This window comes from Diplotaxodon limnothrissa, linkage group LG5 (assembly GCF_057381915.1).
Source record: "Diplotaxodon limnothrissa isolate DT_005_m linkage group LG5, D_limnothrissa_male_GT1.1, whole genome shotgun sequence".
NCBI classification, from domain to species: Eukaryota; Metazoa; Chordata; class Actinopteri; order Cichliformes; family Cichlidae; genus Diplotaxodon; species Diplotaxodon limnothrissa.
In genome coordinates this window covers 19,247,822-19,265,946 of record NC_140600.1, presented here as the reverse complement: position 1 = coordinate 19,265,946, position 18,125 = coordinate 19,247,822, and the positions used below count along the sequence as shown (strand labels likewise).

The following is an 18,125-nucleotide window of genomic DNA, read 5'->3' as shown; positions in this document are numbered from 1 at the left end:
ACCTGAAAACATTCATTTCTCAAGGCCAAGCCAAGCACAAAGACTTACAGCCAGCAGTGTAGTCGGGATTGTGCTGAAGTAGTATGGCATTCTCACCACTTCAGTTATTGCTCTTTTTACTTTTTGGTCATAATGATTTTTTTATTATTAATTTTTTTTTGGGTTTTTTGTGGTGCGATAGAGCATATTGCAGTCAAAGGCCTTTTAAATACATAACGGCCACAAACAATTACACCAACTCCAAAAACAATGTTGCAGTGCTGTTGCCACAGTAGCAGAAAAGGGAATAAATAGGATCCTGAGAGAAACAGACACGCGTACATTTAGACTGTCTTAATGATATCTATGTAGCGAATGCCTCAACCTCACTCCTAAGACTGACCTCAGCCTTACAGGGCAAAACGCCTCTGTGAATCTTTGGGAAAACATGATAAACAAAAACGTTAATGTACAGGAAACACCGGTCCTGTAGTAGGGAAATTAAATGTTTCATCGACAAATTCAATGTTATTTCCCCGAGTCTGTCAGGGTTAGGAACCCTGGGTGGTTTTTAAGGAGCAAGGGAATCCTTCAATATGCCAACCTGGTCTGTTAGTGCCCTCCAGTGGGGTCCTCAGAGTGTGCGTGAGATGCAGATATCTTCATCTGCATTCTCTGCTGCTGAGGAAAGCTGTGCTCCCCCGATACACTCTCTCCTGCTAGGCCTGATGGCGGGCTGTACTCCCCTGCCCTGACGTAAGGGGGTGATATGAGGGGCTTTCCAGATTTGAAAGACTGTGCATCTGAGGCGGGCACACTCATATCATAACCATTGCCATGCCCGTTGTCGGAAGCTTTGTTGTGACTGTTCCCGTTGCCATATTTTCTATAGCGAGATCCTTCCACCTCTGCTCCCTCTTGTCGTTCCTCTGTCATTTCAAAGGCCTTGCGTTTCAGAGGTACACCTGTCTCGAGCGTCCCTCCAAGGCTGTGAGATGGGTAGTTGTAAGTCCCCCCCACCATGGTAGGCCTAGGGGCCAGAGGAGTGGGAGCGCTAATCCCAGACGGCAGGTAGGACGCACTGGGGCGGCTGTATCCCGAGGACAGGCTGGTTTGGGGGTAGCACCCTGGGGGGTAGTTGTAGACAGGTGGGCTAGGGCTGTAGTTGGACACTAAAGTAGGTGGAGCCTGCAAAGAGTGTAGAGGGGTTGGTGGGAGTGCTGCACTGGGCTGAGGGCAGTATCCTGAAGACAAGTAGGTGCTGTTGTAAGCAGGAGGGTATTCCTGAGATGATGGAGCACTGCACGAGCCAGCACCACTAAAGCCTGGCTCAGGGGCCAAATTACTGCTCACCACTGTTACACTTCCTGTAGTCGGGATCCCCACAGAGGCAGGGGCCACCTTGGTGCCAGTGAGTGCCTCAAGTCCAGGGTAACAGTCCATGCCTTGAGCCAGAGTCCAGGGCTCAGAGTCTGATTTTAAGAAAGTCCCATGCTCTGCGTAAGCTCCCGTAGCAGGGCGGTCCAGGCCTGAGTACTTCTCAGCGTAGCGCTTGAGCAGAGAAGAAGCACTAAGGGCTGATATGTCGTCACTGGCCCAAGGATAACTTGTAGGGGCGTAGCTTCGGCGAGGACCTGTAGCGTAGGGGTCGTGCTTGTGGGCAGACGGTGGCGAGGTGGTGGAGGTGACATCTAAGTGCTGTTCAGGCCACTGAGATAAAGGGGCGGCGTGCTCCGGAGACCAGTGCATCTTTAACAAACCTGACAAACAAGAACAAAGATGTTATTTCACATAATCTCAGAATAATAACCCTGATCAGATAACATTTCTACACCTACTTTATGGTATTTAGCTCTTCACAGGGATTCCAATTTCTTCTAAAGAAGACAAGATCTTATATCTGCCCTCATAATCACCTTGCAACGCTGGCTCTTTTCCACAGTTTTGTCAATGCTTAGCCCATGTCCTTCTAAACAGTCTCTACCAGGCGGAGGCCAACTGCTCTAATCTGTATGAGAAGCTACCAACATAGCCCCCAGCCTGGTCTCCACGGCGATAAGCCTCTATCAGCCTGCACACTGCCCTCTGCCTTCGTCTCTCTCACATTGGGGCCATTGTATTTTCTCTTTGAGTCTCTTAGCCCACAAAGCCACCCCCACCAAGCGTGTGATCTAATTCGGCCCAAACCTCAGGGGTCTGCTGGACGAGGGGGGGGGGGGGGGGGGGGGGAGGTAGACTAGCTTTTCTCCAAATTACACAGAGACTGTCCCACTAGCATCTATGGACACTGAAGTGTGTGTCATTAGTGAAGTGACTGACTGATGAGTGAAAAATGACAGATTTTTGATTACACACGCACATTTGCACAGAGTAATCCGCTGGTTTAGTGGCTCAGGGTTTGTCTTTTTGAACTGGCATTAAGCTGACATTCCACACATTGCAGAGTATTACTAAAGTGTCCTGACCCCAGGCTTTGACCAGAGGGGCTTCCTTGCAACCACTGGACAGCTTTATTGATTTCTGATACTGCATCAATATACAGTACTGGACAAACATGGTACCATCCTACGGGCACTGGCCATTTACTTGTTGTGTCACATCAAGTTATCACAGTCTAAATGTTCGAAGAAAGTCTAATGGAGATGTTGGAACAAGATAATAGTTTCTGCTGTGTAAAACCTGAACCATGAAGTAACTGCAAGAAAAACTCTAATTTTGTGAAACTGTATTTTAGTGAACATCTAAAAAATTTTAAAAAATAAATTATATATCAGTTTGCATATGCAGGTTTTGATTTGTATCATGTTTGCTACATCTGACATTTCTGTGCAATGTATTGCTTAAAAATGAACTTCTGTAATTTATTTAGGTTTTCACTCATGTCTGGTCTGAAACTGTCTGCAAGTGGATTATACCAGGTTGGGTCATATGTCCACACGGACCACCAGATGGGTCGCTAAACGGTCCACACGTTGATCCCTAAATTAAATGATCCTTCAGCCTAATAATCCCTCTCATCCATTCCAGGGATAGCAAGTGCTCTTGTCTGGCACAAGCTCCACCCTTGAGCTGAGAAATCCCCACGCTCCAGGGAATTCTGACCCGTCACGGTGCACAAAAACATTACACATTCAAAACAGCAAACACAGGCATCAAAACCTACCTAAACAAAATAACTTGACCTAACCCTGAGAATTATTAGTCATACACCTGTACACTAGACAGACTCGTATTCTGTTTAGTTCTGAGTGTGGGTTTTTAAATAGTATTTCACAAGCCCCAAGGGAGTAGGGGTCGTCTAAGCCTCTGTGCCTGCTGTGTTGTGAATGATATTCCATATTTCTATACAATGCCAATGAATGACTCAGTCTTTCATGTCAACATCAAATCCCCCAAAATGTATCTGAAGGAGATTAAGGGATAAAAAAAAGAGCACTTGTGAGGAAGAAGCCCTCATGACATGTTTCCGGGGTGTTTGTTACTGTCATGTTTTTAAGGTCATTCACATTAACAGAACCACAAGTGTGAAAAGTTTATAAATGTGTGTTGATAACGGCTCTACCGAGATCTCCACTTTGTCGTATTTGAATTCATAATCTTGATGCTCCTCGATGGCAAACTTTCAATTAGATTTATTGGAAAAATGTGAGCAATTGCTATAGTTACCTAATAGAGAGACAGATATTTTGTGCTTGATTTCTTTAGCAGGTTTGCACTAGTTGAACTGACAAGAACTTAGCTGAAGAGAGCACAACTACTCGATTACATGCTAATTAGTATACTGTACTTAACGATTGCTTATTTCTTGAGCTGCTTCATCATAAGCTGCCATTTATTTTATTTTCAACATGTGAGCTCTTCATTTTCCTTTGTGTCTACTTAGACTTTACTTCACTTTGTCTTTTTTCAATGTGAACAAACTATATGTTACTTGCATGCTTAAAATATTTGATAAATCCAAAGGAAATTTACAACCAATTTCTGATTTCATGGCAGACGAACAGCTAAAAGAAACAAAAGGAAAAAAAAGAAATATGACCCAGTGTTTGATTTATGTCTGCATAGAAGGAGTTTATAAGAAACTGCTCACAGTAGGCTCAACACTACAAAAGCACTAGTGCAAATGGGAAGTGCAAATACAATCAGTTCAGTTTAATTCAATTCAATTCAATTTTATTTATATAGCACCAAATCACAACAATGGTCACCTCAACCGCTTTATATTGTATGAGCAAGCACTTGGTGAGAAGGGGAAGGAAAAACTCCATAGGTTGTCCTTTCTCGTATGTAGCACAGAGCAGGGGACAGTGTGTGTCATTTGTGTTCTCACATCTGAAAATACTCTGGGCTACCATGGCTCTCACTGAACAACAACTCAGAGAGGATCCTATGATCCTATATTGGATCAGCGGAAGAGAATGGATGGTTGTTTTTGCCAATCCCACTGAGAATCTGTGTCCCGCTTTGTAAAGCTTCCAGCTCAATACTGCATTTTTCTTTATTACATATAAAACTATTAAACAAGATTACTGACATATGTGTGAAGATAATCTGCAATGTGAGATTTTTGGCATTTTTAAAAAAATGAAATGGCTTCATGGAATTATTCTCATATAAATTCATAGCTGGCCAACATCAATGACATATAGTGGTGGCCATCAGTGTGGTATTCACTGATCATACTGATTGCAGGCATGTGGCAACCATTTTTCCATGTTGTCTTCAGTCTAGTTCTCTAACGACATCTCCACCACTGGCTCTATAATTTAGCCAAGGCTCATTTGAGCGCGGTGATCTACTATTTCTGGAACCTTCACCAATTTTGGCAAAAGGAATTTAAAACCTGAAGACATGGAAAGATCCCCCTGAGATGAGAAGATGAAGAGTTAACAGGTAAGTCCGTCTGTCAAGAACCAGACTGAGAAAAGTACCTGAGTTAATGATGGATTAGAGCACATGAGGCTTATGGGAGCGTTAGCGCGTGTTTAAGCTAACAGTCAGCTCCAAGAATTAAAGAAGCATCACTTGCAAACTCACTCTCAATCCTGGCGGTAACTTTCACAACATAACATAACACAAGTCTTTACATTACATTTTCAAAATAACTTCATAGTTATTTTTCATTCTCATCTCTTCATAATTTTCCAAATTAATAACATATGGCAGCTACATCAGGAAAAAAGTATTTTTATTCATATTTAGGCAAAAAAAAAAAAAAGATTCTTGAACTTTATTTTTGAAACACATACTTTTCAAAGAGTTTGTTCCATGTCCACTTAAAGCTGGACAACATGTGTTTTGACCTTTGAATTTTGTATGGAGTGACACATAAGTGTCCAATGTAGTGGTTTATGTGCAAGTATGCCCTCAACACTGACACAAATACAAGAAAACAGCCTTTGAATAACTGTCCAATGTAGTGACCACAATGCGCGAAAGAGTTAATGAGTATATTTCATTGCTTATTTATATATTCTGTATTTATATAGGTATATATTTGCTATATTTATGCATATTCTCTTTTTCCTGTTTATTTTTTACTCTAACTTCTTACTATGCAAATTTCTGTTGGTGTTCTGCTACTGGAAACAGAATTTCTTTAAGTAATCTTCAGGAAAAGTTCTCCATTCTTCTTGCAGGACATTCAAAGCTTCTCACTGATGTTCATAATTCCATCAAGGCCTGTAAAAATACTTATGCCTAAATCTTATGCCTGGCTCTTTTATCTTTGACATTTTTGCAGGTTTAACTAAAGAAATTGGAACAATGATGTGATTTTTATTGCAGGTTGCTTGCAACAAAGTGACTATAGATAGAATTTAAAATCAGTTCTTGAAGTTGTTTAATAAGTATAGACACAACACTGGTTCATTCCTTGAGTTTGGTGCCTTTTTATGACCGAACGATTCATAGGTCAGTGTTAAGTGCCTAAACAAACAAAGAAACATTCCTCTGAAAATGCTCAGGCCCAAGGACTGGACTGAAAATGAGTGAAAAAGCAGCCCATGCCCAAAGAAAAACTTTACAAAACCTCCAGAAAGCCTGAAGAGCTTTTGCTCAAGCCCACTTTGAAAATGACATGAAAGTCTGGCTCATGTCGATACACAGACTAGATCTACTTTATAATATTAATATTCCCGATAATAAGCTGGCTAGAACATTTCTGAGATGACTCAAAAACAGGAAAACAAAGTTAACTGCTATGCATGCAGGAAACGCTGACTCTTATGTTCAAAGGTGCATGTAACCAGAAATCTTTTGCAAACTAAATTGCTGTTACTATGACACCCCACTCGAGTCCTGTGTTTACATGTCTTTGCAATAAGAGACAATGAAACTGACTGAAAGCAGGAAGTCAAGTCAAGTCACGCAAAAACGCACTGACGAACTCAGAGTTCACTACACAGAAAAATGTGCCTTGCATCAGTGTGTAATCATGTGTGCTGTGTGTTTAAAGACAGCCAAAGACAAACACATAAGGTGATTCTAATCTGAGACAGATGAGTGCTTAAAGTGTATAGAAACGCATCTATGCACAGTTAAAATGTAACTTGTTCTCTCACCTGCTTTGAGTGGTCACTAAGACTGGATGCCTATAAACTCCAGCCGCATTGCTCTTTTGAATAAATGGTCCCCAGCCATCAACAACCACCACCGGAACCAGTTTCAGTGCTCTAATTTGGATGTGACTATTATAATGACTTGTACATTTCAAAAACTCTGACAAAACTGCTTGAATTTTTCTTTTCTGCAATTCTGCAACTCTGTGTGTCAGTGGAGGCTAGCTTGACTCCCAGTCCACTGCATGGTCAGTATGAGTAATTAGGGGTTAATTAGATGGAAGTATATGTGGGGGAAGGGGCTAGCTGAAATGAGATTTAGGGGGTTGTGAGGAATAAGAGATGGGTGACTGGCTGGATGGAGAGTGGACACAAAAATCACCCTTCTGCAGCTGTAGGGTCTCTGTAAGTGCTTTCAGTCCACCCACAATAAACAAAGACACCCCCTGAAGACGGAAAATCCAAAATACACACACACAAAAATACACACACACAAAAATGCACACACACAAGCTGCAGCAAACTACAGTCTTATATTGTGTTTTTTCCATGGAGGGTTCAGCTTCAGCTGGCCAGCACGCAGATGGACTCTCGGTCATTGGTTGAGTCAAGCTGCTGGAATGCCAGGAATCTAACCTGAGATCTATTTACAAAGCACATATCCTTTCCATGCACTCAGCACGCCTTGTCTATTCCCAGGCTAAAGGAAGCGAGGGAGAAAACACAAAGAGAGAACGTGATTCCTTACAGTGCTGACAAATGACCTTGTAGCCTGTTTGCACATTACTGAGTGATTTGTATTAGTTAGAAGTTGATTCATGCCACTGCCAAGATCAATACACATCAGAGGAGAAACGGTATACGAGTTTACAAGGAGAATGTCACGCCAGCTGAGATGAACAATGAAATGCACGCACTTTACCCATATATCCCTGTGTTTCAAGCTAACGGTATAAATTAGTGTTATAGTCCTGTGAGCACTGACCAAGAAAAAAAAACTGGGTGTGCAGTCAGTGGGAAGGAGAAGACCCTCCCTCCCTCGCTCTTCCTTTTATTTCCCCTTCCCCCTTTTCTCCAGGCCTGCACACTACACCAGGCCATGCTGCTGTCAGCCAATCAAATACTGTACCAGGTCTGATTCAGACTTTAAACATCCCTAACCTGAAAGCTATTTGAAAGCTCCAAAGCCAAATGAGAAGATCAAACTATGCCAACCACAGAGTTTGACACAGTTTGATCTCTGAATCACGACACAGCTGGTTTCAGCTCGATCATTTGAATCCTCCGTTCCCTCTCATTTAATTTCTCTTTTCTCTCACTCGCATTTTGTTCATTCTTCCTATCCCTCCTGCTATCTGCGCAATAGCAAAGACCAGACTCTGTGTCCCAGCCTGTGTGGTCAGTTTCCCTTCCCCCACTCCTCTAAGCTCACACACTCACATGTGGCAGAGGTTGGCCTGGCCCCTCTTTGCTTATTGTGTCCACTCATATATCAGGCTGCAGCTGACCAGTCCCTCCTTCTACATCTTCTCCATCTGTCCTTCACTTTGCTCTTTCTCTGTCGTTTTCCCCACCGGCGCCGCACATCTACACTATAACACCTAATAAGGAGCCGCGGCTTGTTGCACTTTCTTTTAACAAGCTTTTGCGATTATTAAGCAGGGCTGATGCATGCGTGTGGAGACAGAGGGTGATGTTTATGCGCCCCACTACAACAGCACTAATGAGAGGCTGTTGACACCAGGTTACTAACGATCTGGCTTTCATTCACAGAACTGCTTCACCCTGGTAACGGGCGGCTAAAACGCGCTAACGCCGCTCATCACTCTCACATTATCATCATTAAGGACAAACAATCGCAGTCACCCACACCTTAACGAGCTGTGATTGTTTCCTTATTTGTGTTTGGGAATTGATCTGAAATTTGTCAGTGTGTGTGACACGTGACTGGAGGTGGTGCGGTTGGGAGTAAAAAATAAAATGCCAGAATGTGAGCGTGTTTAGTTTCTATGAGTAGAAAACTGACACACTGCTGTGAGTTGCTTTTGAGGAAGGAATGTGACACGTAGATGTTACCAGAGCTTCTTTCTACACAGACAGCCCCATCGTTGTGCCTCGCGAGACGTCAGAGACGAAGTATCGTGACATTTTGCTGTTTGTTAGCTGCTGCTTCTCTGTGCAGTTGCTTTAGAATACACAAAACATCCAGCGGTAAATCCCTGTTGCATTATTCCAATCAGGTTAGTGTTGTAATCCTGTTAAAGCTGGTCCTGATCAATAAGCCGGTCAGTCAATACAGGTATATTTAACAGTCTAGATAGGAACCTCGCATAATCAGTACACATATGAGTAAGGGAGGGGCTATTCTGTGACATGTTTACATGATCTGAATATATTTTGCTTTTACATACTCAAGTAACAAACAAGTATTTTGTGGAAATGCCTTCCAAATGTGTCAACTCTTTACCACGTCTGGTAAAAATACAACTGGAGTTTATTCAGATTGAACATGTGTACTGCCCTAAACCTGAGACCTAAAGCCTGTTCAAGCACACATTCATTCTGCAAAATATGTGTGGCGTTTCTAAAAAGACAAACATCTGCTGTCTGTTTGGTCTCAAAAAACAGTGTCTGAACACTTTCTGTGAAATTCCTCAATGCAAAGCCTGGAGACTCAGCTGTTAAAGGCTTCAGGGTATCTGCCTTCTCAACATGACTGCTCAAGAGATCCCCCTCCCTTCACCCCAGCAATTCGCTTCCCACTGCATATCCACAGGAGATGAGTTCTGGACAAAAGAGGGGCCTGAAGAAGAATGTGTACAGGAAAACAAACTCAAGCAGAACTGGAGCATGGTATGCACGTACAACATGATGCATTCATCCAATAAGTGTCTCCCAAATGCAAACCAAAAAATTTAAAGACTTACTGTATGGGGTGACAGGACTGAGCATTCTGCAGCCCTGGTCCCAGGTGAAGAGGAGAGGACCAGGTCCACTTGGTGCTAGTGAGGGCCCAGCTGCATGCTTCAGGGTCTTCCTGGGTTACCGCTGTTGCTTCTGCTGCTTTTGGCTGTACTGCTGCTGGTAAAGGCTAGTGAGTGGCCTCCTGTACTGCTTCATGGTTCATCTCATAGTTCAACACCACTCTGACACATTGCCACCTGAAGAATGCAAACAAGTCAGTGTCAGAGCCAGCAGACACCTTGTCCTGGTTTAATTGCTGTCGCTTGATTCTAATAGATTTTACGAAAATAATGATAATTAAAAATAAAAGTCATGCTTACTCGCTTACACCGTAGAGCAATATTAATATTCGTTTATTTTACTGCAAACCTTCTAACAAAAAAAGTAAAATATTTGTTGTCATGTAAGCTGTTATTGAGTGGTAATGAGCTTTGCATGTATTTTCATTGCGCTTGCTTTTCTGGTTCTTTCCTTAGCTGTGCGCACAGACACAAGCGCACAAGAGAGACTGAAAGTCGAACACTGACACAGCGCTTTACCCTGTGACTACAAGACGGTAAAGCACGGTTTTCATTATAAAACTGCAAACCAACAGAGGAAAGAGAACTCCATGCTGCCCTCTCTAATGCTGAATAGTTCAAGGAAATTTAGGGCAAAAAATGCGTCCAAAGTGCACGCACTTAAAGCAGGCACCAAACAGTCGACACAGAAGGCCAGCTAATTAGAGTTTAATACATATGAAGACAAGGGGAAAAGATGGAAGATAAATTGAAGTAATCTAAGTAAAAACGAAAATCACGACATTTACCGTAAGGAAAAGAGAGAACATCAGAAAGGACCGAAATGTGCAGGCAGCAGCGGAAACATTGTCATTACTGCTGAAGGGAAACCAAAATCTATTTTTTCCTAATAAGTGAGTAAATGGTTACAGACCTGACCATGCCTGGATTTGCCCGATGAGTGTTTCAGTTTGGGAAGTAATCCACTACTCCACAAATTGTAACAGAAGGTCTCTCGCCCTCTCTCTCTGCGTATGTGTGCATGTGTGTGTGTGTATGTGTGTGTCAGTGTGTTTGAGCCTCTTCTGGGATCCTATCCTTTTCTCCTACACTCCCTCGCTCGCCCTCCAGCTCGCCCCCCTCCCCGCCCTCGCTCTCCCTCGCCTGGTGACAACAGAGCAGCGCACGCATCCCCTCCCCCAAGCACGCCACCCCTCCCCCTCCGTCTCCCTTCTCTTTTGTTAAAACTATTTCAGCAGGAAGGGAGAGAGAGGGAAAAAGTGACCAATCATGCAGTGTCAGAGAAGAGCCTATTTCCCCCCCTGCGGTGTGTGTGCATGCGTCTATGTGTGTCTCTGCCTGAGTGCACATGTACCATTTCTGCACGTGCGGATTTGGAGGATTGATAAGACTTGCATGGGTGGCTGCATGCTTTTGGTTACAAACCTTCAGTCTGATGAATGGGCATGTTGGGACACATGCAGATGTGCAAAAAAAATTGAATTTTCTCCTTCACTGATCACATGAGAAGTTCAGTTATTGCCAATGACTTTTATTGATCTGGTACATTGATCTTAGTGTTGTTTGTAAGGTGGGGGCTGAAATGGCCATGTCAGTATTACCTAATTCCTCTGGCACACCATCCCCCCACTATACACAAATACACACATTCACACAGTAGCCTGCACACATGCATGGACGGCAGCAAACGACCTCCACATTGGCCTCAAACCTTTGGCCAAGAAGTGAGTTAATTTCTTCAACTGTAATTTATCAACATGGTTATAATGTGCAGACATAGTTTTGTTTGTAATATTGTCTCACTGAACACTCTCCACTCATGGTACGGTGTTGGAAAACCCTCTAAAACCCTGCAGGGCTTACCTCTTCTCTTTTGGTTGTGAGGCAGTAACCACATGAGCAATGTGACATGTGGGAGATGCACTTCAGAGGATGGCCGTACACAGGACAAACTTACTTCAATCTTTTTAGAGCATAATCCCAAAACAAAACAGACAGTTTCCCTTCAGTAACACTTTATATTAAGGTTCTTGCGATAGGTAACAAGGTGCTCACAGTCCGATCAGAACTAGTTTCAGTATGATGACTAAAAATGAAGTGAGACTGATGGATCTCAGCACTGTTACAATAAAGATGGTCAAGTCAGACCTTTGGACCAAAGTGAGGATCATATATCATATATCACTGCAACAAGGGAATTTGATCCATTTATTTCTGTACTTAAAAAAACCCAACAACTAATATGGCTGTGAAGAGGTAATTAGTGAAAAACAACAACTATGGGTTGTATTTATGGGCTTATACAGCTAAATTCAGTTTAATTTGTTGTACAGTGAACTTCTACATTTACGATTTTCCCCTTTCTGTCCGTGATGCTCAGGAATGCTATTAATCATAAATGGTGGACCCCAAAGCATGAGATCAGGACTGAGATGTTTTGTTCTTCTCATTCTTTTTATTAAGAAACTTTTATTTCATTTTTCTTATTTTACTTTATTCCAATGCATAAAGAGACTGTGGAAAACAGTTTTTGAACACAAACTTTCTTTTGTATCCATAGTCAAAATGTTAATAAATAGCAGTAATATAAATAATAAATACTTTACAATACATGTATTAACTAGGTATGCCCCTATTAACACTCAGCTATGCTTTTACGCAGTAGCTTGAGTTAAAGTAACAATGTTTTACTAGGGTTAATAAACACATTCCTATACAGTTAGAAATCATTTTCATGGCTCTGTCCTCTGGAGCAGTACATAATGTTAAGAAAAGACAATATACAAATTAATACAAAGAAAATCCCTTAAAAAAAGATTAAATTAGGCCTGAGTGTCCTGGTCCAAATCATGCTTTGAAGAGCTCAGACTCACTTATAAGCAGCTTATGACTTATTAATTACTGCTTATTACAAGGATCTTGTTTTAAGTATTACCTTTCCTTCTCCTTATAGCAACTGTAGAAAGGCATGGTGTGGCAATACCAGAGTATTGGGTTAAAATCCTGCTAGTGATAGGAGTGGAGATACAGGCCTTTCACTGCCTGACTCAGAGCAGTAATTGCTAGTGCGGCACTCAGCTCTTTCCCCCTTACCTGCATTGCTGACAGACACTGAAAAAAGGCCATGCTGTTATTTTACAGGTCAGGAAACAATACACCTAAAAAATTCCAGTTGTGCAGTTCTTTTCATTACAGAAACTGTTTGATACATTTTCACCGTAGTGTAACAAACCCAAGATGCTGCCTCTCATTAGATCCAGAAAACATCTACATTTAGCCACACAACCTAAAGCAGGCTATGAGGAAAAGCAGGAGGGACAAAGAGCAAAAAGTGTGCTAATGACAGCTGAACACAATGGCTATCAGCAAGTTTGAGAAAACATTTACTTTTGGAAACAAAGGAGAGAAAAATCCCCATATAACTGGGGTGCACAATGTACACAGGAAGACAGATTTCCACTCACACGCGTAACAGCCATTCTGGAAATTATTGGTAACTCTAACCCAGAGCTGCTTTGCTCCTGTGGGTGGGATAGGTCACATGATAGCACCCTAGAGAAGCTCAGCTGTTTGCCGCTCTAATTCTGTCTCTAGCAGCTGAGCACTGACCCACTGCTCCAGTGAACTGTCCCAGCAATTATAATTGTGTTTGTGTATGTGCGTGTGTTTGTGCTTGTGTGGATGAAAGTGCTGTAGGAGTTTATGGAGTTAAGGGTGAAAAAAATGCGCAGCCATAATTGGCCCACTTGTTGTTAAATGTGTACCTTCAAAACGCTTAACCCCTGCAAGCATACCCATGTTCGCAAATGATTTGAAGGGTGAATTATGAGACAATGAGAGAGAGAAAGGGCAAAACAGGAACAGGAAATCTTTGGAAAAAGAACAGGAAATGTGTGTATTGTGGTCTCCCACACAGAAGACGTCAATGTCAGTTCAGTACAGTGCTTGAATCTGAACGTTCTTGATTCTGACAAATCCCACAAAAAAAGGTCAAATTCCAACAGCAAATTCATCCTACTGATAAATGCTGCCTGCATAGCCAAAGATTATATAGCTTACTGTTAGATATTAGTAAAACACATCAATGAGCCTTTTAAAACTGGTAAGATGTTCTGTTAAAACGAACATGGCCTGGCCTGTAGTTTATTTTAGTCATTTGCACCTACATCACTCTGCTGACATGAGTACAGACCAGGACACAGTAGGCTTCATGATAAACAGATAAACTCTATGAAGGAAATGTTTGAGATGAAAGTACAGGTTTTCAGCTTTAATTCAAAGGTGCGACATGTATGGCAAGAACCCCTTTACTTTCATACCCTAATTTTCAGAGACCCTGTTTCCTTGTTATTTCATGGCAAATCAAGCAGATAGAAGATCTGGGTTAATTCCAAGTGTTTGGCATCTTTTTACTGGAAGTGTCAATATGAGATCCAAAGAGATGCCAGAGCAAATAAGGGGGGGACACCCAAGGCTAAAAACCAAAATAAAGTGGAGAAAGTGGAGTGGCCAAATAAATTATTTGGTGTATTCTTTAAGAAAATAAATTGAAAACACTAGCCAGCTCCAAAACTCCTAAAACTCAGAAAGACCGCAGAAGACAACTACACGATGATGATGAAAAAAAATCACATCTAACCAAGTCTAAAAACAGTCGTATGGAGTTGGGTGTATCATTGTTAAAGTCTACAATTATGATCCATGGATGCAAATACAGGGGATTCACAACAAGGTGCAAACCCGTGCATACACCAAAGAATGAGACGACCAGATTAGACTTTGCTGAAAGAGCCTCAACAGTTCTAGAAAAATATAGTTTTATAGTTAAAATTACCTTAGTTTGTCCTCTGAAAATACATGTCTCTATAAAAATAGCTGTGATTCCTAAACAATTCATGATATGCAAAACCTAAAATTCACAATTCAATCACATCTTGTTTGATTTCAAACCCACTATCATGGTGTACAGAGATGTTGTATCTATAGATAGATAGCTAGATGGTAGTAGTTACACCCATGTACTACACAAAGTCTATAAAACATATTGGAGTTATAAATGTATTTAGTTTCACACAAAAATCTGGAGACAAGCATGTGTTATATTATATATACAGAGCTGCGTATAATTATTCTGCTGGTAACATTTTTAATGTGTTCAGTTTTTAACTGCCTGACTTTCTCATCTGGGAATATGATAATGAGTGCAATGGGCCTGCTTAAGTATTCAGAGGATTTGTTAATTAACTTGAATTTATGCCAAGTACACTTACTTAAACTCTAATAGACCCACCCCAACAATGTCTTCACCTCAAAATGTAATTTTCATTTGTGGGAAACTAGTGCTTCAACCCCATAAAGAACATATGTGACTGTATACACAGATTTAGGCCCCGAAAACACGGCTAAAGCCGGATTCTCTATTTCTGCAAGGTGTCAGTTAGCTAGCCTTATGCTCAGAGTAGTGTCTCTTTAAGGTTAAATAACATTGCTCTTCCAGTAATTTCAATTGGAAGATTACAGTTAGAGGCTCTAACTTTCTGACAGAGGCATTCATTGTTCTGTTTTTTCTTGAAAGAAGTGTAAAGGTGTAAAGTGTTTTAACAACCCTCCTGAGTTGAGTCAGTCTAGAAATTGAAAACAAGGGCAAAAGAGGAATTTTATTCATAGTGTTTAAAAATACCAGCTAACTGAAGGAAGCTAACTGCTGTTTTCTTACCCTGCCTCGCACAAACAGACAGACACAAGACTGCACACCGCACACACATGCAGCACAGCGCTCAGTGTTGGAGTGGCTTATTGTTCTCTGGCATAGAGGACACAATATCCAAGTCTGGTAATAGAGGTTAGATTAATTGCTGACAAATCTGTATTCAGCAGTTCCCTTTCTCCCCGTGTGACAGATTTATGACAGAGATTGATGGAGAGGAGGGACAAGCTGAGAGCCAGCTCTGTTCAGTGAGAAAAGGGGACAACAGCTCAGTGATTCAAAGAGAAAGAGAGAGAAAGAAGAAGAAAATCCAAACACACCATCGCTTTGGTCAGATCTTATTCAAGCTACAAGCTCAAAGACCAACAGTTTTGTCTGTGAACATGTATTTCACAGTTTGTACCAAGGAAAAGTTACCTCCAACAATCCGTGCATGTTAGAAGTTAGCAGCTGAGTGTTCGCTGTTATTAGGTTAGAAGAAACCAAGATGATTGTCATTCTTTCTGCTGGTTTCTTCTTAAGCATGCCAGACAAGCAGATGACATTTGCAGTTTCCCAGTTACTGTACGGGCATGGGATTCGAATAGTTTTTACATCTAAGTAAGAAAGTGGGCATGTTTATGATTAAATGAATAATGCACAACAAAACACAGCAGTAAACACACACATTGACAAATTACTGCATTATACTGAGATGTATTCATTTCAAATGAAGCTCACTATTCAACATTTGGCTTTTCTGTCGAGGCCGAAAAGCCAAATGTTACATTCAGGATGTTTCTTCAGTTCTCGTTCACAAAAACAAGGACCTTCATCCAGACACAAAGACTTTATATGAATGCTTAAGTCTTGAAGAAAGGGCATTGAGGCTAAACTAGTTTTTCACCTCTAATTAAATTGCACCAGTGAGATGATAATAATAAATGGAATACACAAATAGATGAACTGAAATTCCATGGTGGGTAAATGTCATGTATAGTTTGACTAGCTGACCACATTCGAAGCACTGTGGGGAACTAAGAAAGCTGATGATTCATTTAAAATAAACTTAAGTATCCTGTCCAGCTCTTTCCCTCAACCTCATGTCACAGCCAGAAGCTTCTCTCAGTGGCTGAGGCGATGCCAGCTGCTTGTAATCAGGAGCATTTGGGAGTCAGATCACATGACACCCTTGAGGCACATACGGACACTTAGATGTATGCATACAGAGCGCAGTGCATCTTTAACCGCATACTCCTTCCCACAGGCAACTCCTTTGCAGTCAAGATCACCTCCAGATGTGCACACTGTATTCTCACACGGGGGAAGGGTGCTACACAAGGGAGGAAGTTTGAAAAACCTTCTGAGTATTTCTCAGGATGTTTTGGGTGGGATTAGTGTTTATGTTTTCTACAATGATGCAACAGATTTGAATTTAGCTTAAAATTAGAAGGGCAAAGTCCTTATGGTCAGAACCTGCTAGAAAGGATTGTTACTCTGCTGCCTCCTAGTGGACAAAGTCATTAAATACACTGAAATATATGCATGGTCAAACATGTAAATACTCATTTTGGTGGCGTGTATTCAAGAATTGTGGCAAAATGACATAAAACACATTTTTCTTCAGTTTTACCTGTAGTTATTTATTTTCCATTTCCATTGTCAAAAATTAAATTTGATATACATATAAAACAGAATTATTTCTTTCAAGACTAATACAAGAGACAAGGCATCGCTCGTTCTATGGCTCCGAAACTGTAGGATTAATGTTACCGCGGTACAAGTGTTCTTCTTCTCAGTGGAAACTTCCTCTCCCCCCTCTACAACTACATTTTTCCTCTACTGTCACCTCGTCCTTGAAATAGACATCGGTTTCACATAATACTTATTACAAGGACAAAGTGCACAGATGTCACCTTTACCTACATGTAAAAATGAAGTGGGCAGGAAAATATAAATAACGATTCAGTACAACAATCCAAAACTGGACCCAGAAACAAAAGCGGATGTAAGGTCAATGGTGCAGGAAAAGGCAGCACAACAAGAAATGGTTATGTAGTCTATGACAGGCACGCATGTACTGGTATTGCACATATATTTATAGTCACATCCACCTAATGAATGAATCTCCTGGCTACATGTTTAGGCATTTTACTTTATATTTACCGTACATTCACATAGACATCAACAGGTTTAAAGTCACCAAAATAACTTGTAGATTCTTTTTTTTAACAGCACATTTAAAATCCTTAAACACTGGATTTTTAACAGTGATTTTACATTTTGGTCAAATCCTCTTTTTTTTACCCTTAGTTTTACATAGCATCAGCTACTGTTTGCACTCACTCATATGATTACACAATAATATTTTATTAATGAATTTAGCTACGGCTGCACTCAACTCACATTCAGATATCTGACAGAATCAAAGCAGAAGTGCATGACATGAGTCACACTCCACAAACTTTCACACGTGTCACAGAGGTGTCACCTTTACAGTGACACATTACTTGTGCACTTTGGATCAAATTCACTTAAACAGAACAGATGAAGACTGTTCAGGAAGTATCCCTGAAAATGAACTGATGTTAACAGGATATTGTTATTTGTGAAATATTACTAAGTTAATTCATGATGGCTAATGTTAGCGAACTTCAGGCAGAAATGGCTGGTTATGAAGGTTATTAAACACAAGGGCCCACATTACAGTGCAACCTTGTTTATGCAGACTGAAAGGTCTCAGATGAAGTTGACATTGCTCAAATAGCTTCACTTTATTAACTGTAACTGTTTTATAGTGTAACATGTAATGAAAGTGCGAGGAAGGCCTTCAGAGTCCAGCTCAAGATGAATATACAAAGTTGCACTAGTAAGAAAGGTTCCTGAAGAATAAAAAGCTGCAGTATGATTAGTTTT

At 41.1% G+C, this 18,125-nt stretch overlaps 1 protein-coding gene across 1 annotated transcript; it reads right to left on the bottom strand.

Moving 5' to 3' along the window:
• Positions 1 to 469: 469 nt before the first annotated feature.
• LOC146632119 (fidgetin-like protein 2) lies at positions 470 to 10,557 on the bottom strand. Its single transcript, XM_085354076.1, has 3 exons — positions 10,437 to 10,557; positions 9,467 to 9,700; positions 470 to 1,739 (listed from the first exon to the last, which is right to left on the bottom strand). Exons 2-3 carry the CDS (start codon positions 9,489 to 9,491, stop codon positions 592 to 594), a joined length of 1,173 nt encoding a protein of 390 aa, XP_085210202.1. The 5' UTR covers positions 9,492 to 9,700; positions 10,437 to 10,557; the 3' UTR covers positions 470 to 591.
• Positions 10,558 to 18,125: the final 7,568 nt, after the last annotated feature.

Excerpts from the sequence above, each read along its gene's own strand:
- LOC146632119 (XM_085354076.1), bottom strand. The coding sequence starts at position 9,491 with ATGCTCAGTCCTGTCACCCCATACA. Across the intron at positions 1,740-9,466 it reads CAGTCCTGTCACCCCATACA|GTTTGTTAAAGATGCACTGG; the intron begins GTAAGTCTTTAA and ends CTTGTTTGTCAG.